This window comes from Pan troglodytes, chromosome 15, assembly GCF_028858775.2.
Source record: "Pan troglodytes isolate AG18354 chromosome 15, NHGRI_mPanTro3-v2.0_pri, whole genome shotgun sequence".
Taxonomy (NCBI): domain Eukaryota; kingdom Metazoa; phylum Chordata; class Mammalia; order Primates; family Hominidae; genus Pan; species Pan troglodytes.
The window spans coordinates 67,418,033-67,437,118 of record NC_072413.2 but is presented as its reverse complement, the minus strand read 5'-3'; the positions used below and the strand labels follow the sequence as shown (position 1 = coordinate 67,437,118).

At 39.4% G+C, this 19,086-nt stretch overlaps 1 protein-coding gene across 11 annotated transcripts in view; it reads right to left on the bottom strand.

Moving 5' to 3' along the window:
* The window catches only part of SLC39A9 (solute carrier family 39 member 9), a 67,252-nt gene that overhangs the window by 16,863 nt on the left and 31,303 nt on the right, over positions 1 to 19,086 (bottom strand). For 4 of the 11 annotated variants that reach the window (XR_010150964.1, XR_010150963.1, XM_003952525.6 and 1 more), the window contains exons 3-4: positions 3,558 to 3,698; positions 3,264 to 3,461 (exon numbers count right to left, since the gene is read on the bottom strand). The exons of 3 other annotated variants lie outside the window; for them this stretch is intronic. Coding sequence is in view for 4 of the 8 variants with exons in the window: in XM_003952525.6 (XP_003952574.1) it covers positions 3,264 to 3,312 (49 nt within the window). In the remaining 4 variants the exon portion in view is untranslated. The remainder of the gene's footprint in view (positions 1 to 3,263; positions 3,462 to 3,557; positions 3,699 to 19,086) is intronic. 4 more of the 11 variants (XR_010150962.1, XR_002939303.3, XM_009428021.5 and 1 more) reach the window with 1 other exon arrangement.

Sequence of the window (19,086 nt, the reverse complement as noted above, 5' to 3'; positions counted from 1 at the left end):
TGTTGATCAGAAGTCTTAATGATAACAAAGTCGATTAACACGTATTTTATTTGTTATATGTATTAATACTGTATTTTTACAAAAAAGTAAGCTAGGTAAAAGAAAATGTTATTTAAAAATCATAAGAAAGAGAAAATATATTTACTATTAAGTGGAAGTGGATCATCATAAAGGTTTTCATCCTCATCATCTTCACACTGAGTAGGCTGAGGAGGATGAGGAGGAAGAGGAGGGGTCGGTCTTGCTGTCTCAGGGGTGGCAGAGGTAGAAGAGGTGAAGGAGGTGGAAGGGGAGGCAGGAGAGGCAGCCACACTCAGTGTAACTTTTATTGAAAGAAAATCCATGTATAAATGGACTCACACAGTTCAAACTCATATTGTTCAAAGGTCAACTGTATGTTTTTCTTATTTCCCCTTCTTTCTTACATAAAACATAGTATATGCTAGATGATCATTACATTTTTTGCTTTTTTTTTTCCATTTAACAATACCTCCTGGAAATCTCTCCCTATCAGTTCACAGATACCTGAATCTTTATTCTTTTATTATTATTTTTTTTAGAGCGACAGGGTTTCACATTGTCACCCAGGCTGGAGTGCAGTTATGCGATCATAGCTCACTGCAGCCTTGAACTCCAGTTTCAAGTAATCATCCTACCTCAGCCTCTCAAAATGCTGGGATTAAAGGGGTGAGCCACTGTGCTCTGCCTGAATCTTTATTCTTTTCTACAGCTACATAGTACTCCATTATGTGTACATACCATAGTTCATTCAGCCAATCTCCATGACTGAACATTTAAGTATTTTCCAATGATAAATAATGCTGCATTGAATAATCTTGTGCATATGTATTTTCATATTGGAGCTGTATTTGAGTAAATCCCTAGAAGTGGGATTTCAAAGGGTAAACATATATGTAGTTTTGTAAGATACTGCCAAATTCCTCTCCATGGGCATTGTACCATTTTGCATTGCCACCCCAATATATGAGTGCCTATTCTATCACAGCTTTGCCAATCGGGTGTATTGTTAAGCTTCTGAATTTTTGCCTGACAGGTAAGAAACGGTATCTCAGCATAGCTTTGACTTGTATTCAAGTGAAATTGAACATCTTTTCATAAGTTTAAGGGCCATTTTAATATCTTATTGCGATTATCTGTTCATGTCTTTTGTCTGCTTTTCTGCAGATTTTTCTGTCGACCAAAGATTCTTAGCCTGGGGTCTATAGAGGTGAGTACAGGTAGAATTCAGGGGATGTCTGTGACTTTAACTTGAAAAAAATGCGTTTTTATTTTTACTAACCTCTGAAATTTAGCATTTCCTTTGTCTTTATTTTTTTTGAGATGGGATCTTGTTCTCTTGCTCAGGCTGAACTGGAGTGCAGTGGTGTGATCGTGGCTCAATGTAGTCTCAACCTTCTGGGCTCAAGTGATCTTACCACCTAAGCCTCCTGAGTAGCTGCGACTACAGGCATGCCTCATCATGCTTGGGTAATTTATTTTTTTTTTCGTAGAGATGGGGTCTCACCATGTCTCCCAGGCTGATCTTGAACTCCTGGTCTCAAGTGAACCTTCCCCCTCAGCCTCTCAAAGTGCTGGGATTACAGGCATGAGCCACCACGCCTGGCCACATTTCCTTTATTTTTATTATCATTATTATTTTTGAGACAGGGTCTCACTTTGTCACCCAGGCTGGAGTGCAGTGGCGTGATCTCAGCTCACTGCAGCCTCAACCTCCTGGGCTCAAGCGTTCCTCCCGCCTCAGTCCCCCAGTAGCAGGGACTACAGGTGCGCACCACTATGCTCAGCTAATTATTGTATTTTTTGTAGAGATGGGGTTTTGCCATGTTGCCCAGGCTGGTCTCAAACTCCTGAACTCAAAAGGATCCGCCCATCTTGGCCTCCCAAAGTGCTAGGATTACAGGTGAGTCATGGTGACTGCCCCCTCATTTCCTTTAATTATGAATGCAGACAATAAACCACAAGTAATATCAGCACTATCTTTACTGCCAGTAGAAATCAGACTAATCAGGTTATTTTACGGTTGTAGATTATCTTTAAATTATCGCTTTCACTCATCACTACTTTAAATTAAGGACTTATAGAACTGCTGCCATACTGCATGATTACAGCTTTCCTGTCTGCAGATGCTCATGTGATGGAGCTGGGCAACTATCAAGTAGCTCTGCATCTAACAGTCACTCAGCCACCAAACAGTGATAGTCACAAGGCTCTCCCACTGGGGACCAAGATATTTATGCTGCTTTCCAATATTTCCTATCTGCAAAATTCCCTGCTGACATATCTGAAAAAATATGTCTACATATCAATCCCTGGAGAAGTTTTATAACTCTCAAATTTATTTCTATCACCACAGGATCGAAGTGTATCATGTATCAGAATCCTTTTTTATTAATATAAATCGTATGAAAAATGTTGACCTAGCCGAAGATAAATTCATTGATCTTAAAACAAAACAGTTACTATGACTGGAGTCAAATTTGAAAAGTCTTGGGGAATTCTAGTTGTCCTTTAGAGAAGCTTATGATTCCTTAAAAAGCAAGCTACAAATGTGTTTAGGTACATTTGTAAGAAAATACCTTTGTAAATCAAGATTTTCTACACCAATAACCATCAAAACAAAAACCCAAAATCAACTAGATGTTTAACTTGACATACATGTTGCCTTGTTACAGACTACCTCATAATTTAATGTTCTTAAGCCAAGCATATTATTATGTAATAGCTAGCATACTAATGTCCTAGAAAATAAAATTCAACTCTAACTTGTTTAGGATTTAAATGTATTATCTCATTATTTAATGCACTGATAAAGACATACATTACTATATCACAAATTTGTTCTGATGTTTTAGTAACTGTATTTCAACAAAGGTGGTTTTCTCTTTGATCTTATGTACTATGTTTTATACATTTAAAAACAATATTCCAATAAAAGGTCCACAGTCTTTAGACTGCCTAAGGGCTCCACACCAAAAAACTAAGTTAAGAACTTCTGCCCTAGACTCTCAACCAAATGTGACAACTTTAAGACAAGCAAAGTAATAAACCAATAAACACTTCTTTGCGCCACATGCCACAACTCACTAGCTCTCCCCACTTAGTTAAATGTTCACTAGAACCCAAGGAAGACAAGAGTTTTAGCACTAAATATGGCCACTGATACAGACTGAAATATTTGATCGTTTGTAACTTTCTCAACTGCAAATGTATTGCACTGCCCAGAAAGCCTTGGAGCCACTCACCGTCAGTAGAATGCACATGGGAGTTACCAATCTGGTCCACCAGCAACATGAAAACGAAGCCCAGAACGAGGGAAACACCAATATAGGCATGCAGCTGTGTGTGGTCGTGGCTGTGCTCATGTTCATGGACAACTGATTTTTCTGCTGCTTTGTCTGATGCAATCACATTATGTGTTTCACTCGCTTGGTGGTGTTTTCCTAGAGCAGAATAAACCATAAAGAGAAAATATGTTTTTCCCCTAAAAACATTTTCATGTAGGAGTTTCCATTCTTTGTATTTCAAGCTCTACTTACTTTACTGTAAAGACATCCACTTTTTATATTGTAATCCAGCCAATCATTAACTCCTTCAACTTAAAGTTCATGATGAAAAAATTCCCAAATGTCTTCTGCCTTTGGCATGCAGACCTTCTGACTGCCTATTATTCTCAACACCTGGGAAGTGGAAGCAAATCACCATGCAAGAAAGCAATCATATTCCCAAAGGGACACCATCCCCAAATATTCCTTTATCTGAGAAATTCATGCCAATCTCACCAGAAAATACACTGTTTTTTCTGATGAAAATAGGCAAATGAAGAGCAGTAACAATGAAAATAATTGCAATCAAATTCATCTAGTTTATACCTAGGCTGAGATAAAAATGTCAAATAAGGAACAAATTGAGTAGAAAATTTTTAGCTTTATAAAATATCAGCAGACAATTGCCAGCAAGAAACCAAAAGGGCAGAGCAGTTTAAGAGGCACATCCTTCAGTCTAAATTCAGTTCTAGAAATATGGAGGTTGGGAGACTCTGAACTGCAGTAAATGATACCTGGCCAGCTGATAATCCCAGTTTACAGTAACATATTTGTCATTTAAAACACAAATGCTTCAAAAGGCCAAAATGCTTATCTTTGCTATATTTCATGAATAGAGAATAACATACTAGACATTTATCATTTATAATCAGATTAAGCAGTTTAAGCCTTCTTTAAAAATTGAGACAAGGTCTCATGCTTCACCCAGGCTGGAGTACAGCAGTGGTGCAATTATGGCTCACTGCACCCTCGACCTCCCGGGCTCAAGCAATCCTCCTACCTCAGCCTCCCAAGTAACTGGGAAACCACAGGCAAGTACCACCATAACCAGCTAATTTGAAAATTTTTTTGTAGAAATGGGGTCTCCCTATGTTGCCTAGGCTGGTCTTGAAATCTGGGGCTCAGGTGATCCTCCCACCTCGACCTCCCAAAGTGGTGGATTACAAGTATGAGCCACTGTGTCCAGCCTAGAGATCCTGTCTCTTAAAAACAAAACAAAACAGGCCAGGTGCAATGGCTCATGCCTGTAATCGTAGTACTTTGGGAGGCCAAGGCGGGCGGATCACGAGGCCAGGAGATCAAGGCCAACATGGTGAATCCCCGTCTCTACTAAAAATACAAAAACTAGCTGGGCACGGTGGCGCGTGCCTGTAATCCCAGCTACTCAGGAGGCTGAGGCAGGAGAATCGCTTGAACCAGGGAGTCGGAGGTTGCAGTGAGCCGAGATCACGCCACTGCCTTCCAGCCTGGCAACAGAGGGAGACTCTGTCTCAAAAAAACAAAACAAAACAAAACAAAACAGTTTCACAAAATAATATCCAACCTTACAACAGTTACAGTGTACTCTTCTGTTTCTTTCTCTCTCTCTCTCTCTTTCTTTCTTTCTTTTTGAGACAGGTATGGCCCTTTCACCCAGACTAGACTACAGTGGTGCAATCTCAGCTCACAGTAACCTCCATTTCCTGGACTGAAGTCATCCTCCTACCTCAGTCCCCCAAGAAGCTGGACTACAGATGTGAGCTACCAAGTCCTGCTAATTTTTATATTGTTTTTGTGGAGATGGAGTTTTGCCATGTTGCCCAGGCTGGTCTCAAACTCCTGAGCTCAAGTGATCCGCCCACCTTGACCTCCCAAAGTGCTGGGATTACAGGCTTGAGCCACCGTGCCTGACACTATTCTTATGTTTTTGAGACAGAGTCTCACTCTGTACCCAGGTTGGAGTGCAGTGGCATGATATCGGCTCACTGCAACCCTGTGCCTCCAGGGTTCAAGTGGTTCTCATGCTTCAGCCTCCCGAGTAGCTGGGTTTACAGGTGTACTACATGGTGAGTTCTTGCAAGATCTGATGGTTTTTAAGGGGCCCTTCCCCTCTTCATTTAGCACTTCTCCTTCCCGCGGCCTTGTGAAGAAGGTGCCTTGCTTCCCCTTCGCTTTCCGCCACGATTGTAAGTTTCCTGAGGCCTCCCCAGCCATGCTGAACTGTGAGTCAACTAAACCTCTTTAATTGACCTTTATAAATTACCCCGGCTTCAGGGCCTTTTGTGGTTACATATGAATTTTAGGATCGTTCTATTAAGGTTTATTTGGCTTACAGTTCTGCAGGCTGTCCAAGAAGCATGAATCTGAGGATCTCAGGAAGCTTCCAATCATTGCAGAAGGGGAAGAGGAGTCAGTATTTCACAAGATGAGAGAGGGGAGGGGTGCCATGCTCTTTTAAACAACCAGTTCTCTTGTTAAATTATAGAGGGAGAACTCACTCATCAGCAAGGGGATAGCACCAATATGTGCATGAGGGATCCACCCTCATGACCCAAACACCTCCCACCAGGCCCCGCCTCCAACACTGGGATCAAGTTTCAACACTAGATGTGGAGGGGACAAATATCCAAACCATAGCAAATGCCACTGGAATTATGATAGGGGTTGCATTAAATCTGTAGATCACTTTGGGTACTACGGATATTTTAACAATATTAATTCTTCCAATTCATGAACACAGAATACCTTACTTATATTTTCTCCAATTTTTTAAATCAATGTTTTATAGTTTTCAGCATATAGATCTTTTACCTCCTTGGTTAAATTTATGCCCAAGTATTTTATTTTATTTTATTTTATTTTCTGATGCTATTATTATTTTTTTAAAAATTATACTTTAAGTTCTAGGGTACATGTGCGCAACGTGTAGGTTTGTTACATATGTATACATGTGCCATGTTGGTGTGCTGCACCCATTAACTCCTCATTTACATTAGGTATATCTCCTAATGCTTTCCCTCCCCCTCTGATGCTATTATGAATGAAATTGTTTTCATAGTTTCCTTTTCAAATAGTTCATTGTTAGTGTATAAAAATGCAACTGATATTTGTATGCTGATTTTGTATCCTGCAACTTAACTGCATTTGTTTATTAGTTCTAATTTTTTTGTGTGTGGAATCCTTAGGTATTTCTATGCATAAGATCATCTCATCTGAAAACAGAGACAACTTTACTTCTTCCTTTCCAATCTGAATGCCTTCTATCTTTTTTGTCTGCCTGACTGTTCTGGCTAGGGCCCCCTATATTTTATTTAATGTAGAGTAAAGTGACAGAAAAAGCCACAGTTAATGATACCTTTATAAAGAATCTGATACATGGCATTCCTACAGAACTGATAAAAATGAGTGGGATAATCTACATTGAGCCATGCCTGACAATAGCAGTTTTGACAATATATCACATTTATATTTTCATCTTTGACCCAATAGTCTACCTTCCTAAACATACCAATTCTAACAGTCCAAAGAATTTTGAGATGTTTTCAAATTTTGGCTGCACAGTAAAGTGCTGCATTACCCAACAATCTTTGAAGTTCTTAAAACTTGTTTCTATAGACAGTTTTTTTTTTAACGTGAAAGCTGATAATCATCTAATTCCAGTGATTTTAGAGCTATAATTACAGAAGAGTAAGAGGTTCCTTTTTACATTAATTAGTATTTAATAATGCTTACTAAAGCATCAGAGCACTTAGTTAACATGATATACTGAGTTCTGAAAACAATGTATTATCATAATTATAAGGTCCACGGAAGAACGAAACCATAGGCTGTAGTAACATGTATACAAACGTCTTTCTTGAAGTACGAAGAAAAGTTGTTTTGGTCTACAATAAAGAAAGAGGGGGGTCAGGCGCGGTGGCTCATGGCTGTAATCCCAGCACTTTGGGCGGCCAAGGCAGGTGGATCACCTAAGGTCAGTTGTTCAAAACCAGCCTGGCCAACATGGTGAAACCCCGTCTCTGCTAAAATACAAAAATTAGCTATGCCTAGTGGCAGGTGCCTGTAATCCCAACTACTAGGGAGGCAGAGGCAGGAGAATCACTTCAACCCAGGAGGCGGTGGTTGCAGTGAGCCGAGATGGTGTCACTGCACTCCAGCCTGGGTGACAAGAGCAAAACTCTGTCTCAAAAAAAAAAAAGGGTAAGGGAAGAGGGTAAGAAAAGAGAGAGTAAAGCAGCAAAAACAAAATTACAATGATATGTCTAAACTCATCAGTATGAAGAAAGATGTAAAAAATCTGGAGACAGCTTAGCTGAAAGGTAATATCATGGTTAAGTTACTTCACAGATTTTTTTGAGTTACTCTTCCCAGCACTTTGGGAGGTTGAGGCAGGTGGATCACGAGGTCAGGAGTTCAAGACCAGCCTGGCCAAGATGGTGAAACCCATCTCTATTAAAAATACAAAAATTAGCTGGGCATGATGGCAGGCACCTATAATCCCAGTTACTTGGGAGGCTGAGGCAGAGAACTGCTTGAACCCGGGAGGTGGAGGGTGCAATGAGCTGAGATGGTGCCACTGCACTCCAGCCTGGGCGACAGAGTGAGACTCCGTCTCAAAAAAAACAAACAAACAAACAAAAAAACTTCTTTAACAGAGGTATTAACATTTTACATTTTAAAAGGAATGTTGGAGACATCTGATGCTGGCCATGTTACAGTAAGAGCATTTTGACGTCAATCACCCACTGATTACAACAAAAACTGGAAAAAACACACCAAAAAACAACTACTTCAGGACTACAAAAAGTAAACAACAGCAAGTGAAGGCAAGGCAGCAAAAACTTCTAGAAAAACCCTGTCTTTCCGGCCAAAGGACCAGGAAAAGAGGTTGCTAAGAGGTAGTGAAGTACAGGAAAGTCTCCCCTTTTTTTCTTTACCTCCTCTTTTTTCTTTCCTGGTCCTGCCTTTAAGGCAGCCCCAGTTGCAGAACTGCATGGTGGCAACAAAGGCAGTTAAAACCCCATCTTTCTGGCCAGAGCAAATAGAAAAAGGGATCCCAGGCCGGGCGCGGTGGCTCACGCTTGTAATCCCAGCACTTTGGGAGGCCGAGGCAGGCGGATCATGAGGTCAGAAGATCAAGACCATCCTGGCTAACATGGTAAAACCCCATCTCTACTAAAAATACAAAAAATTAGCCGGGTGTGGTGGCAGGCACCTGTAGTCCCAGCTACTCGGGAGGCTGAGGCAGGAGAATGGCATGAACCCGGGAGGCGGAGCCAGCAAGGGATCCCAGTGGTCTGAAGTGTATGGGGGAAACCTGGTTATGCTGTTCTGCCTTTTCTGCTGTTACTTTCCTTTGATAGAAGCCCAAGTCACATGGAACTATGTGGTGGCAACACATGTAGTGTTGCATGCAGCCACAGCTCTATAGAGAAACCTTTTCTTTCTTGACAGAGGACCAGGAAAATGGGGTCTGTTTGCAAAACAATGTGGAAGGAACACTGGAGAGGAAAGAGCTGAGGGAGGGGTTCTTTAATCCTATGTATAAACGGCACAAGTCCCAGGCTCACCCCTGAACTCAGTATACACAGGACATAGCCAAAGCAGCATTGTAAAGGCTTTGAAAACTCAGCTAAAATGAGAACCATCATCCGAAAAACAAAAAACAAAAACAAAACAGAACTTTTAGGCTGAATCTAAATAGGTTAACTTCCTGCTAAAACAAAAGAAATAAACATTCTCCAGAGATTTTGACGGGACTCAGATTCTCAAGTTATCGTATTCAAAATGTCCAGCATACAACCAAAAGTTATTTGACATACAAAGAAACAGGAAATTTTGACCAATTACCGAGGGAAAAGACAATCAACCCAACCCACAGATCACTCAGATACTGGAACATTCAAAGACTTATTTAAAGCAGCTACTCTAACTATGTTCTCTAAGCTAAAAATAACATACTTTTGGAAAAATAATTTTTAAAAAATAGAGACAGGGTCTTGCTATGTTGCCCAGGCTGGTCTGGAACTCCTATACTCAAGTGATCCTCCCCCACCTGGGCTTCCCAAAGTGCTGGGATTACAGGCGTGAGCCACTGCGCCTGGCCGAAAGGTAAAAATTCCTCAAATAAATGAACATCCTCAGCAGAGAAACAGACACTTATAAAAAGAAACCAACTGGAAATTTTAGAACTGAAAAATATAATATCTAAAGTAGTAAATTAACTGGATGAGATCAATAATAGACTGGAAATGGCTGGGCACAGTGGCTCACGCCTATAATCCCAGCACTTTTGGAGGCCAAGGCAGGTGGATCACCTGAGGTCAGGAGTTCCAGACCAGCCTGGGCAACATGGTGAAATCCTGTCTCTACTAAAAATGCAAAAATAAGCCAGGCGTGGTGGCACACCCCTGTAATCTCAGCTACTTGTGAGGCTGAAGCAGGAGAATCGCTTGAACCCGGGAGGCAGAGGTTGCAGCGAACCCAGATCACACCACTGCACTCCAGCCTGGGCAAAAGAGCAAGACCCTGTCTCAAAAAAAAAAAAAAAAAAAAAGAAAGAAAATAGTAGACTGGAAAGGACAGAGGAAAGAATCAGGGAATCTGGCTACAATGGCTGAGGTAAGAAGTACAAATTAAGATCACATGGCTCACAAAGTCTAAAATATTTACTATCTGATGCTTTACAGAAAAAGTTTGCTAATCTCTCGTCTAAACACATCAATTAGAAGACAGAGGTTGTCAAACTAGAGTTTTAAAAAAATGATACAACTATACGCCATCTGTAAGAAGTCCACTTTAAATGAATGGCACTGGCTAAAAATAAAAGGATAGAAGGGAAAGATATAACCATGGAAACACTGATCAAGAGAAAACTGAATGGTTATATTAAAATTACATGAAGTAGACTTGAGAACAAGAAATATTACCAGGAGTAAAGAGGGATATTGCACAATGATTAAAAAGGTCAATTCACCATGGCATAGCACTCCTAAACATGTAGGTACCTAACCAAAGAGCTTCAACATACATAAAGCAAAAGCTAACAGAAATGAAGAGAAACAGATAAATCCACAATCATATTTGAAGACTTCAATACTCCTGTCTTAGTAATAGACAGAAGCAGAAAATCAGCAAAGATATAGAAGACCAAACAACTTGACTTGAAATTTACAGAACAAGAGAATGTACATTCTTTTCAAGTGTGCATGGAACGTTCCACAAGATAAACCATATTCTGGACCATTAAAAAAGCATTTACAAATCTGTAAGTTTTCAAATCATACTAAGTATATTTTCTTACCATAATAAAGTTAAACTAGAAATCAGTAACAGAAAGAATCGGGGGCAAAACCAAGCAACCAACCAAATTTTAAAAACCACCACTCAAAAATGTGCAAATTAAATCACACAATTCTAAGTAACACACGGGTAAAAGAGGAAGTTGCATGAAAAATTAGAAAATATTTTGAACTAAATAAAGATAAAAATATAGCACACTAAAATTTTGAGATGCAAATAAAGCAGTGCTTAGAAAGAAATTTATAGCATTAAATTCTTTTTTCTTTTTTCAGGGAGGGTCTTGTTCTTTCACCCAGCCTAGAGTGCAGTGGCATAATCATGGCTCACTGCAGCCTCAACCTCCTGGTGTGTGTGTCACTGTGCCCACCTAATTTTTCTGTAGTCACTGCGCCCACCTAATTTTTCAAATTTTTTTGTAAATACAGGGTCTTCATATGTAGCTCAGGTTAATCTCAAACTCCTGGTCTGAAGTTATCCAGCTGCCTTAGCTTCCCAAAGTACTGGGATTACAGGCGTGAGCCACCATGCCTAGCCTAAATTCTTAGAAAAGAATAGGCCAGGTGTGGTGGCTCACGCCTGTAATCCCAGTACTCTGGGAGGCCGAGGCAGGTGGATCACCTGAGGTCAGGAGTTCAAGACCAGCCTGACCAATATGGTGAAACCCTGTCTCCACTAAAAATACAAAAATTAGCAGGACGCGGTGGTGGGCGCCTGTAATCCCAGCTACTTAGGAGGCTCAGACAGGAGAATTGCTTGAACCCGGAAGATGGAGGTTGCAGTGTGCCAAGATCATGCCACTGGAGACCAGCCTGGCCAACATGGTGAAACCCCATCTCTACTAAAAATACAAAAATTAGCTAGGCCTGGTGGCACATGCCTGTAGTTTCAGCTACTTGGGAGGCTGAGGCATTGGAATCACTTGAACCTGGGAGGTGGAGGTTGCAGTGAGCTGAGACTGTGCCACTGTACCCAGCCTGGGCGACAAAGTGAGACCCTGCCTCAAAGAAAGAAGAAAAGAAAGAAAAGCAAAGAGAAGAGAAGACAAGAGAAGAGAAGACAAACCTCAAATCAATGAGCTTCACCTAAAGAAACTTTAAAAAGTAGGAGGAAATAAATCAATTACTTGAAAGACACAACTTCCAAAGCATACTCAAGAAGAAATAGGTAACTTGAACAGTCCTATATCTATCTATTTAAAAAACTGAATTCATAGTTAATAACCTTCCATCATAGAAAATGCCAGGCCAAGATTGCAAATTCACCAATAAATTCTAACAAATATTTATGGAAGAAATATTATTGATTTTATATATTCTCTTCTAGGATATAAAAGAGAAGGGAATACTTCCCAAATCTAAGAGGCCAGCATTACCCTGATAAAACCATACATAGATGTTGTTAGAAAGGAAAACCACAGGCCAGTATTCTTCATGAACAGAAACACAAAAATCCTTAATAAAATATTAGTAAATTGAATCCAGCAGCATATAAAAAGAATTATATATAATAACTAGGAGGTGGGTATATGCAAGTCTCGTTCAACATTTGAAAATCAATCACTGCAATTCACTCCATTAACAGACTGAAAAAAGCATCTGATGAAATTCAACAACCATTCAAGATAAACACTCTCAGCACACTAGGAACAGAATGGAACTTCCTTATATCATTAAAATGGCCATACTGCCCAAAGCAATCTACAGATTCAATGTTATATCAAACTATCAACATCATTTTTTACAGAACTAAAAAAAACTATTCTAAAATTCATACGGAACCAGAAAACAGACCAAATAGCCAAAGCAATCCTAAGCAAAAAGGACAAAGCCAGAGGCAACACATTACCTGATTTCAAACTACACTATAAGACTATAGTAACCAAAACAGTGTGGTCCTGGTAGAAAAACAGACACATATACCAATGGAACAGAACAGAGAACCCAGAAATAAAGCCATATACTGACAGCCATCTGATCTTCAACAAAGTGACCATGGAGGACTCCCTAGTCAATAAATGGTGCTGGGATAGTTGGCTAACCATATCCAGGGGAATGAAACTGGACCCCTACCTTTTACCAAATACAAAAACTAACTCAAGGTGGATTAAAGATTTAAATGTAAGACCTCAAACTATAAGAATCCTAGAAGAAAACCTAGGAAACCACTCTGGACATCAGCCTTGGGAAAGAATTTATGACTAAGTCCTCAAAAGCAATTGCAACAAAAACAAAAACCGACAAGTAGGACCTAATAAAACTAAACAGCCTCTACACAGTAAACTATCAAGAGAATAAACAGACAACCTACAGAATAGGAGAAATTATTCACAAACTACACATCTGACAAAGGTTTAGTATCCACAATCTATAAGGAACTTAAAAAACGGAACAAGTAAAAGACAACCACATTAAAAAATGGGCAAAAGACATAAACAGACCCTTCTCAAAAAGACATATAAGCTGCCAACAAACATGAAAAACCACTCCAAATCACTAATCGGCAGAGAAATGCAAATCAAAACCAAAATAAGATATCATCTTACACCAATCAGAATGGATATTATTAAAAAGTCAAAAAACAACATGCTGGCAAGGCTAGGGAGAAAAGGGAACACTTATACACTGTTGATGGGAATGTAAATTAGTTCAGTCACTGTGGAAAGCAGTTTTGGAGATTTCTCGAAGAATTTAAAACAGAGCTAACATTCAACCCTGCAATCTCGTTACTGCATATCTATCCAAAAGAAAACAAATCACTGTACCAAAAAGACACCACGCACTCTTATGTTCATCACAGCACTATTCTCGATAGCAAGGACATGGAATCAACCTAGTTGCCCATCAACGGTGGACTGGATAAAGAAAATGTGGTACATATACGCCACGGAATACCATTCAGCCATATAAAGAATGAAATCATGTCCTTTGCAGCAAGGAGGATGAAGCTGGACGCTATTATCCTAAGTAAATTAATGCAGGAACAGAAAACCAAATACCACATGTTCTCACTTACAAGTGGGAACTAAACATCAGGTACTCATAGACATAAAGATGGCAATAATAGAAACTGGGGACTACTAGAAGGGGAAGAAAGGAAGACAGTAAAAGGTGAAAAACTATTGGTATGCTCAGTGCCTGGGTGATGGGATCATTTGTACCCCAAACCTCAGCATCATGAAATAGACCCAGGTAACAAACCTGTACATGTACCCCCTGAATCTAAAATAAAAGTTGAAAAAAAAAAAAAGAGAAACAGGGAATCCATAAAAAACCTATATCTAACCTCATATTTAATGGTGAAAGACTGAATGAAAGTAAGGCAAGAATGTTCATTTTCATCCCTAATCAATCTCATAATGGATAGTCTAGTCAATGCAATAAGGAAGGTAAAAAAAAAAAAAAAGGCAGATAGGAAAGGAAAAGGTTAAGCTGTCCCTATTCACAGACGACACGATTATTTATGTAGCAAATCCCAAGGAATCTACAAAAAAGTGCCTATACGTAATGAAATTTCTTATATTAGAACTTTTTATATACTAGAATACTAGAAATTGAAAACATTATAAAAGTATTATTTACAATTACTAAAAACATGAAATATTTAGGCATAAATCAATAAACTGTCTGCAGATCTGTATGCTAAAATTACAACACTGATGAAATAAATCAAAGAAGATCTAAATAAATGGAGAGATACACTGGGCTCATGGATTGGAAAATACAATATTCTTAAGATGTCTATTCTCCCCCAAATTTATAGATTAAACTTAATCTCGGTTAGAATCCCAGCATGATTTATTCCATAGATATTTGACAAGCTGATTTTAAAATGTTTATGGAAAGGCAAAGAAGTTTATGGAAAGCCAAAACAATTTTCAAAAATAAGAACAAAGTGGGCTGGCTGGGGTGGCTCACACCTATAACCCCAGCCAAGGTAGGAGGGTCACTTGAGCCCAGGAGTTCAAGACCAGCCTGGGCAACAGAGTGAGGCTGTCTCTATATAAACAGTTTAAATAATTAGCCAGACATGGTGGCATGCACCTGTAGTCCTAGCTGCTGGAGAGGCTGAAGTGGGAGGATTGTTTGAGCACAGGAGTTCAAGGTCACAGTGAGCTATGATCATGCCACTGCACACTCCAGCCTGGGTGACAGAGTGAGACCCTGTCTCAAGAAAAAAAAAAAAAAAAAAAGAAAGAAAAATAAGAACAAAGAAGGACTCCACTACTTGATTTCAAGATTTGCTATAAAGCTACATCAAGACAACGTAGTGCTGGTAAAAGGTAAACATACAGATCAATAAAACAGAACAGAGAATCCAGAAATAGACCAACACAAACACAGTTAATTGATTTTTGACAAAAGTGCAAAGATAATTCAATAGAGAAGGGATTTTTTTTCAACAAATAGTGTTAGAACTACTGAATATCCACCCATATGCCAAAAAATGAACTTTCACCTGCATTCAAAATTATATCAAAATAGATCATAGGATTAAATGTAGAACTGAAAATCATAAAAGTTCTAGAAGAAAACAAAAGAGAATAACTTTGTGAATTCGGGCTCAGCAAGGGGTTTTAGATATGACACCAAAAGCAAAATCTCAAAAGAAGTAACTGATAAATTGGACTTCATCAGAATTAAAAACTGCTCTCTAAAAGATACTGTTAAGAGAATGAAAAGATAAGCCATGAACTAGGAGACAATGTTTGCAGAACATGTATCTGATAAAGGACTTGTATCTAGAATATATAAAGGACTCTCGAAACTCAGTAATAAGGAAACTCAATTTTTAAAATGAACAAAATGTTTGCTATCACCACAGAAGCTATAACAATGGCAATTAAGCATATGAAAAGATGTTCAGCATCATCACAGGGAAATGCAAATTAAAACCACACTGAGATATCACTATGCTGCTATTAGAATGGCTAAAATAAAAAACTAAAACAAAACAGACAACACTAAGTGTTGACAAGGAAGGGGAGAACTGGAACTGTCATCTATTATTGATGAGAATGCAAAATATTACAGCCACTTTAGGAAGAGTTTGTCAGTTTCTTTATGAAATTAAACATATATTTGTCATGTGACCCAGCAATCCTACTTGCAAGTATTCTTTTGTCTTGCTCTGATGCCAAGGCTGGAGTGCAGTGGCACAATCTCAGCTCACTACAACCTCTGCCTCCCAGGCTCAAGCAATCCCCCCACTTCAGTCTCCCGAGTAACTGGGACTACAGGTGTGAGGCACCATGCGTGGCTAATTTTTTGTAAGGACAGGGTTTCACTATGTTGCCCAGGCTGGCACTTGTAAGTATGCAAGAAAAATAAAAACTCATGTTCATACAAAAACCAGTACATTAATAGTGACTTTATTCATAGTCACCCAAACCAGGAACCACCCATATATACATCTTCCAACTGGTGAAGGAATAGCCAAACATGGTTCATGCAAACAATGAAATACTACTCAGAAAAAAAAAGGTACAAACTATTGATACACAGAATATAAGGGGACTTCAAAAAGCTTGTGGAAAAATGGAACTAAAAGATTAAAAAAATTTAAAAATATAAACATTATTACTGAACATAAGCTCTATCAAGTGTGAGACACTTTTGTAAATGATGATACCAGCTATTTAGTTCACCCCTAAATAACTGAGGGTCCTGGAAATTTAACCATGTCAATGCAGTCTTTTTTACATTATTAACTGAAGAAAAATGGGTACCCTTTATAGATTTTAAGATTAGGAAACAAAAAGAAGTTGGAAGGAGCCAAATCAGGACTATAAAGCTGATGCCCAAAACTTTCCTATTGAAAACCTCGCAAAATTGCCCTTGTCTGATGAGAGCAATGAGCAGGAACACTGTCGTGGTGGAGGACTCTGATCAAGCATTTCTGGGCATTCTTCTGCTAACACTTTGGGTAACTTTTTAAAAACCATAATACGCATCTCACAATACGCAGATGTTATGGTTCATTGGCACTCTAGAAAATCAACAAGTAAAATGTCTTGCACATCCCCAAATACTGTTGCCAGTGACCTTTGCTCTTAACCGACCCACTTCTGCTTTGACTGACCACTTCCACTTCTCAGTAGCCATTGCTTTGAATGTGGTTTGCCTTCAGGGTCGTACTGGTAAAGCCATGTTTCATCTTCTGTTACAATTCTTTGAAAAAAACCTCCAGGATCTTGATCCCACTTGGGTCCCATTTCCATTCAAAGCTCTGCTCTTGTCTGCAGCTGATCTGGGCACAACCGTTTTGGCATCTATTGAGTGGAAAGTTTGTTCAGTGTAAAATTTTCAGTCAGAATCGTGTAAGCTGAACCAATTTAGAGGGCTATGGGGTTGGCTATTTTTTGTGTTGTTAATTGTTGGTCTTCTTTAGTTAGGGCAAGAACAAAATTAATTTTTTCTTTGAAAATAGGTGTGGATGGTCTGCTGCTGCAGGCTTCATTTTCAACATCATCTTGTCCCTTCTTAAAACAAGTTAGCCATTTGTAAACTGCTGAATTCTTTGGGGCACTGTCCCCATAAACTTTTTTTTTTTTTTTTTTTTGAGACAGAGTCTTGCTCTGTCGCCAGGATGGGGTGCATGGCACAATCTCGGCTCACTGCAACCTCCGCCTCCCAGGTTCAAGCGATTCTCCTACCTCAGCCTCCCAGTAGCTGGGATTACAGACATGCGCCAGCACGCCTAGCTAATTTTTGTATTTTTAGTAGAGATGGGGTTTCACCATATTGGCCAGGATGGTCTCGATCTCTTGACCTTGTGATCCACCCGCCTTGACTCCCAAAGTGCTGGGATTACAGGCGTGAGCCACCGTGCCCAGCCCCCATAAACTTTTTGTAAACCATCAATGATTTTATCATTCTTACACCCAACCTTCCCCATAAATTTGATGTTTATTCTTGTTTCTATCTTAGCAGAATTCATGTTGCTCCAATATGGGCTCTTTTCAAACTGCTGTCTTAACCTTCTTAGTGCCTCTAAGTAGATCCTGTTCAGACATGTTATAACAAGTTAGCGCAAGTTCATTTTAGTGCAAAAAAGTTTTTTGAAATCCATGCATAGTTTTTCCATAATACACATTTTCCCTTCATATACTGACCCTCAACTCAAATGCATTATGCTAAGTAAGAAGCCAGACCCAAAGGTTACATGATTCCATTTATGACATTCTGAAAAGGCAAAACTATATAGACAGAGATCAGTGGTTGCCAGGGGTTGAGAGTGGAGAAAACATTACAAATGGACAGCACAAGCATACTTTTTAGGGTGACAAAACTATTCTGTATTTTGATTGTAGTGGTGATAACATCACTCTCTATGCATTTGTCAAAACTTGTAGACGTGTACACCAAAAGTGTGAATGATAAATATATAAATGAAAATATTTTTTAAAAAATTTAAATGACTTAGGGCTGGAAACTAATCTATGATGAAAGGTTAAAGAGACCAGAATGCTTATTTTCAGAAGAGACTTATAAAGCACTTTGTAATCTGTTTTCAAATGACACCACAAAATTACTCTGGCTGGGTACAGTGGCTCACACCTGTAATCCCAGCACTTTGGAAGGCTGAGGTGGGTGGATCACTTGAGCCCAGGAGTTCGAGACCAGCCTGGGCAACATGGTGAAATCCTGTCTCCATAAAAAAATCTGAAAATTAGCTGGGTGTGGTGTCATGAGCCTGTAGTCCCAGCTACTTGGGAGGCTGAGGTAGGAGGGTCACCTGAACCTGGGGAAGTCAAGGCTGCAGTGATCACACCACTGCACTCCAGCGTGGGAGACAGAGTGAGTCCCTGTCTGAAAAAAAAAAAAAAATTATTTTGGGTCAAAAATCAGGAAAACTGAAAATAAGGGAATGCAACCTGTGGTGTTATTTTATGTATGTGTGTGTGTGTGTGTGTGTGTGTGTACATATGTGTATATATCTAAACACATATATACATAGTATATACACTATACACTTACATACATATACACACACACACAAACGTTATGTGTATATATTGGTTTTTGTCCACAGTTCCTGGTTCATAACTTACATAGCCTTTGTTGCAGTCTTTTGTTATACTGTTGGGTGTGTTAGGCCTCAACAGCAGGCTTCTGACCTTCTCCTGCCCTCTTTTCACCTGCCCCAAGGCAGGACTTGGGGTCTTAAGCTCCCATGAGAGGGTACGATCCTAAACCCTTGGGGGAGGAATGCTAACATCTTGAAACTTCCATAAAAACCCAAGAGGACAGGGTTCAGGGAACTTCTGGCTAGCTGAACATATATGAAGGCTGACAGAAAGGTGAAGAATTCATCCATGTGCCAGGAGGGTGGCGCACCCCAACTCCACAGGGTCAGAAGCTCCAGGACCCAGGACCCTTCCATACCTTAGTCTTTGTATTTCTTCATCTGGCTGTTTGGCTGTTTATCTGTATCCTTTAAAATATCATTCTTAGTAAACTGG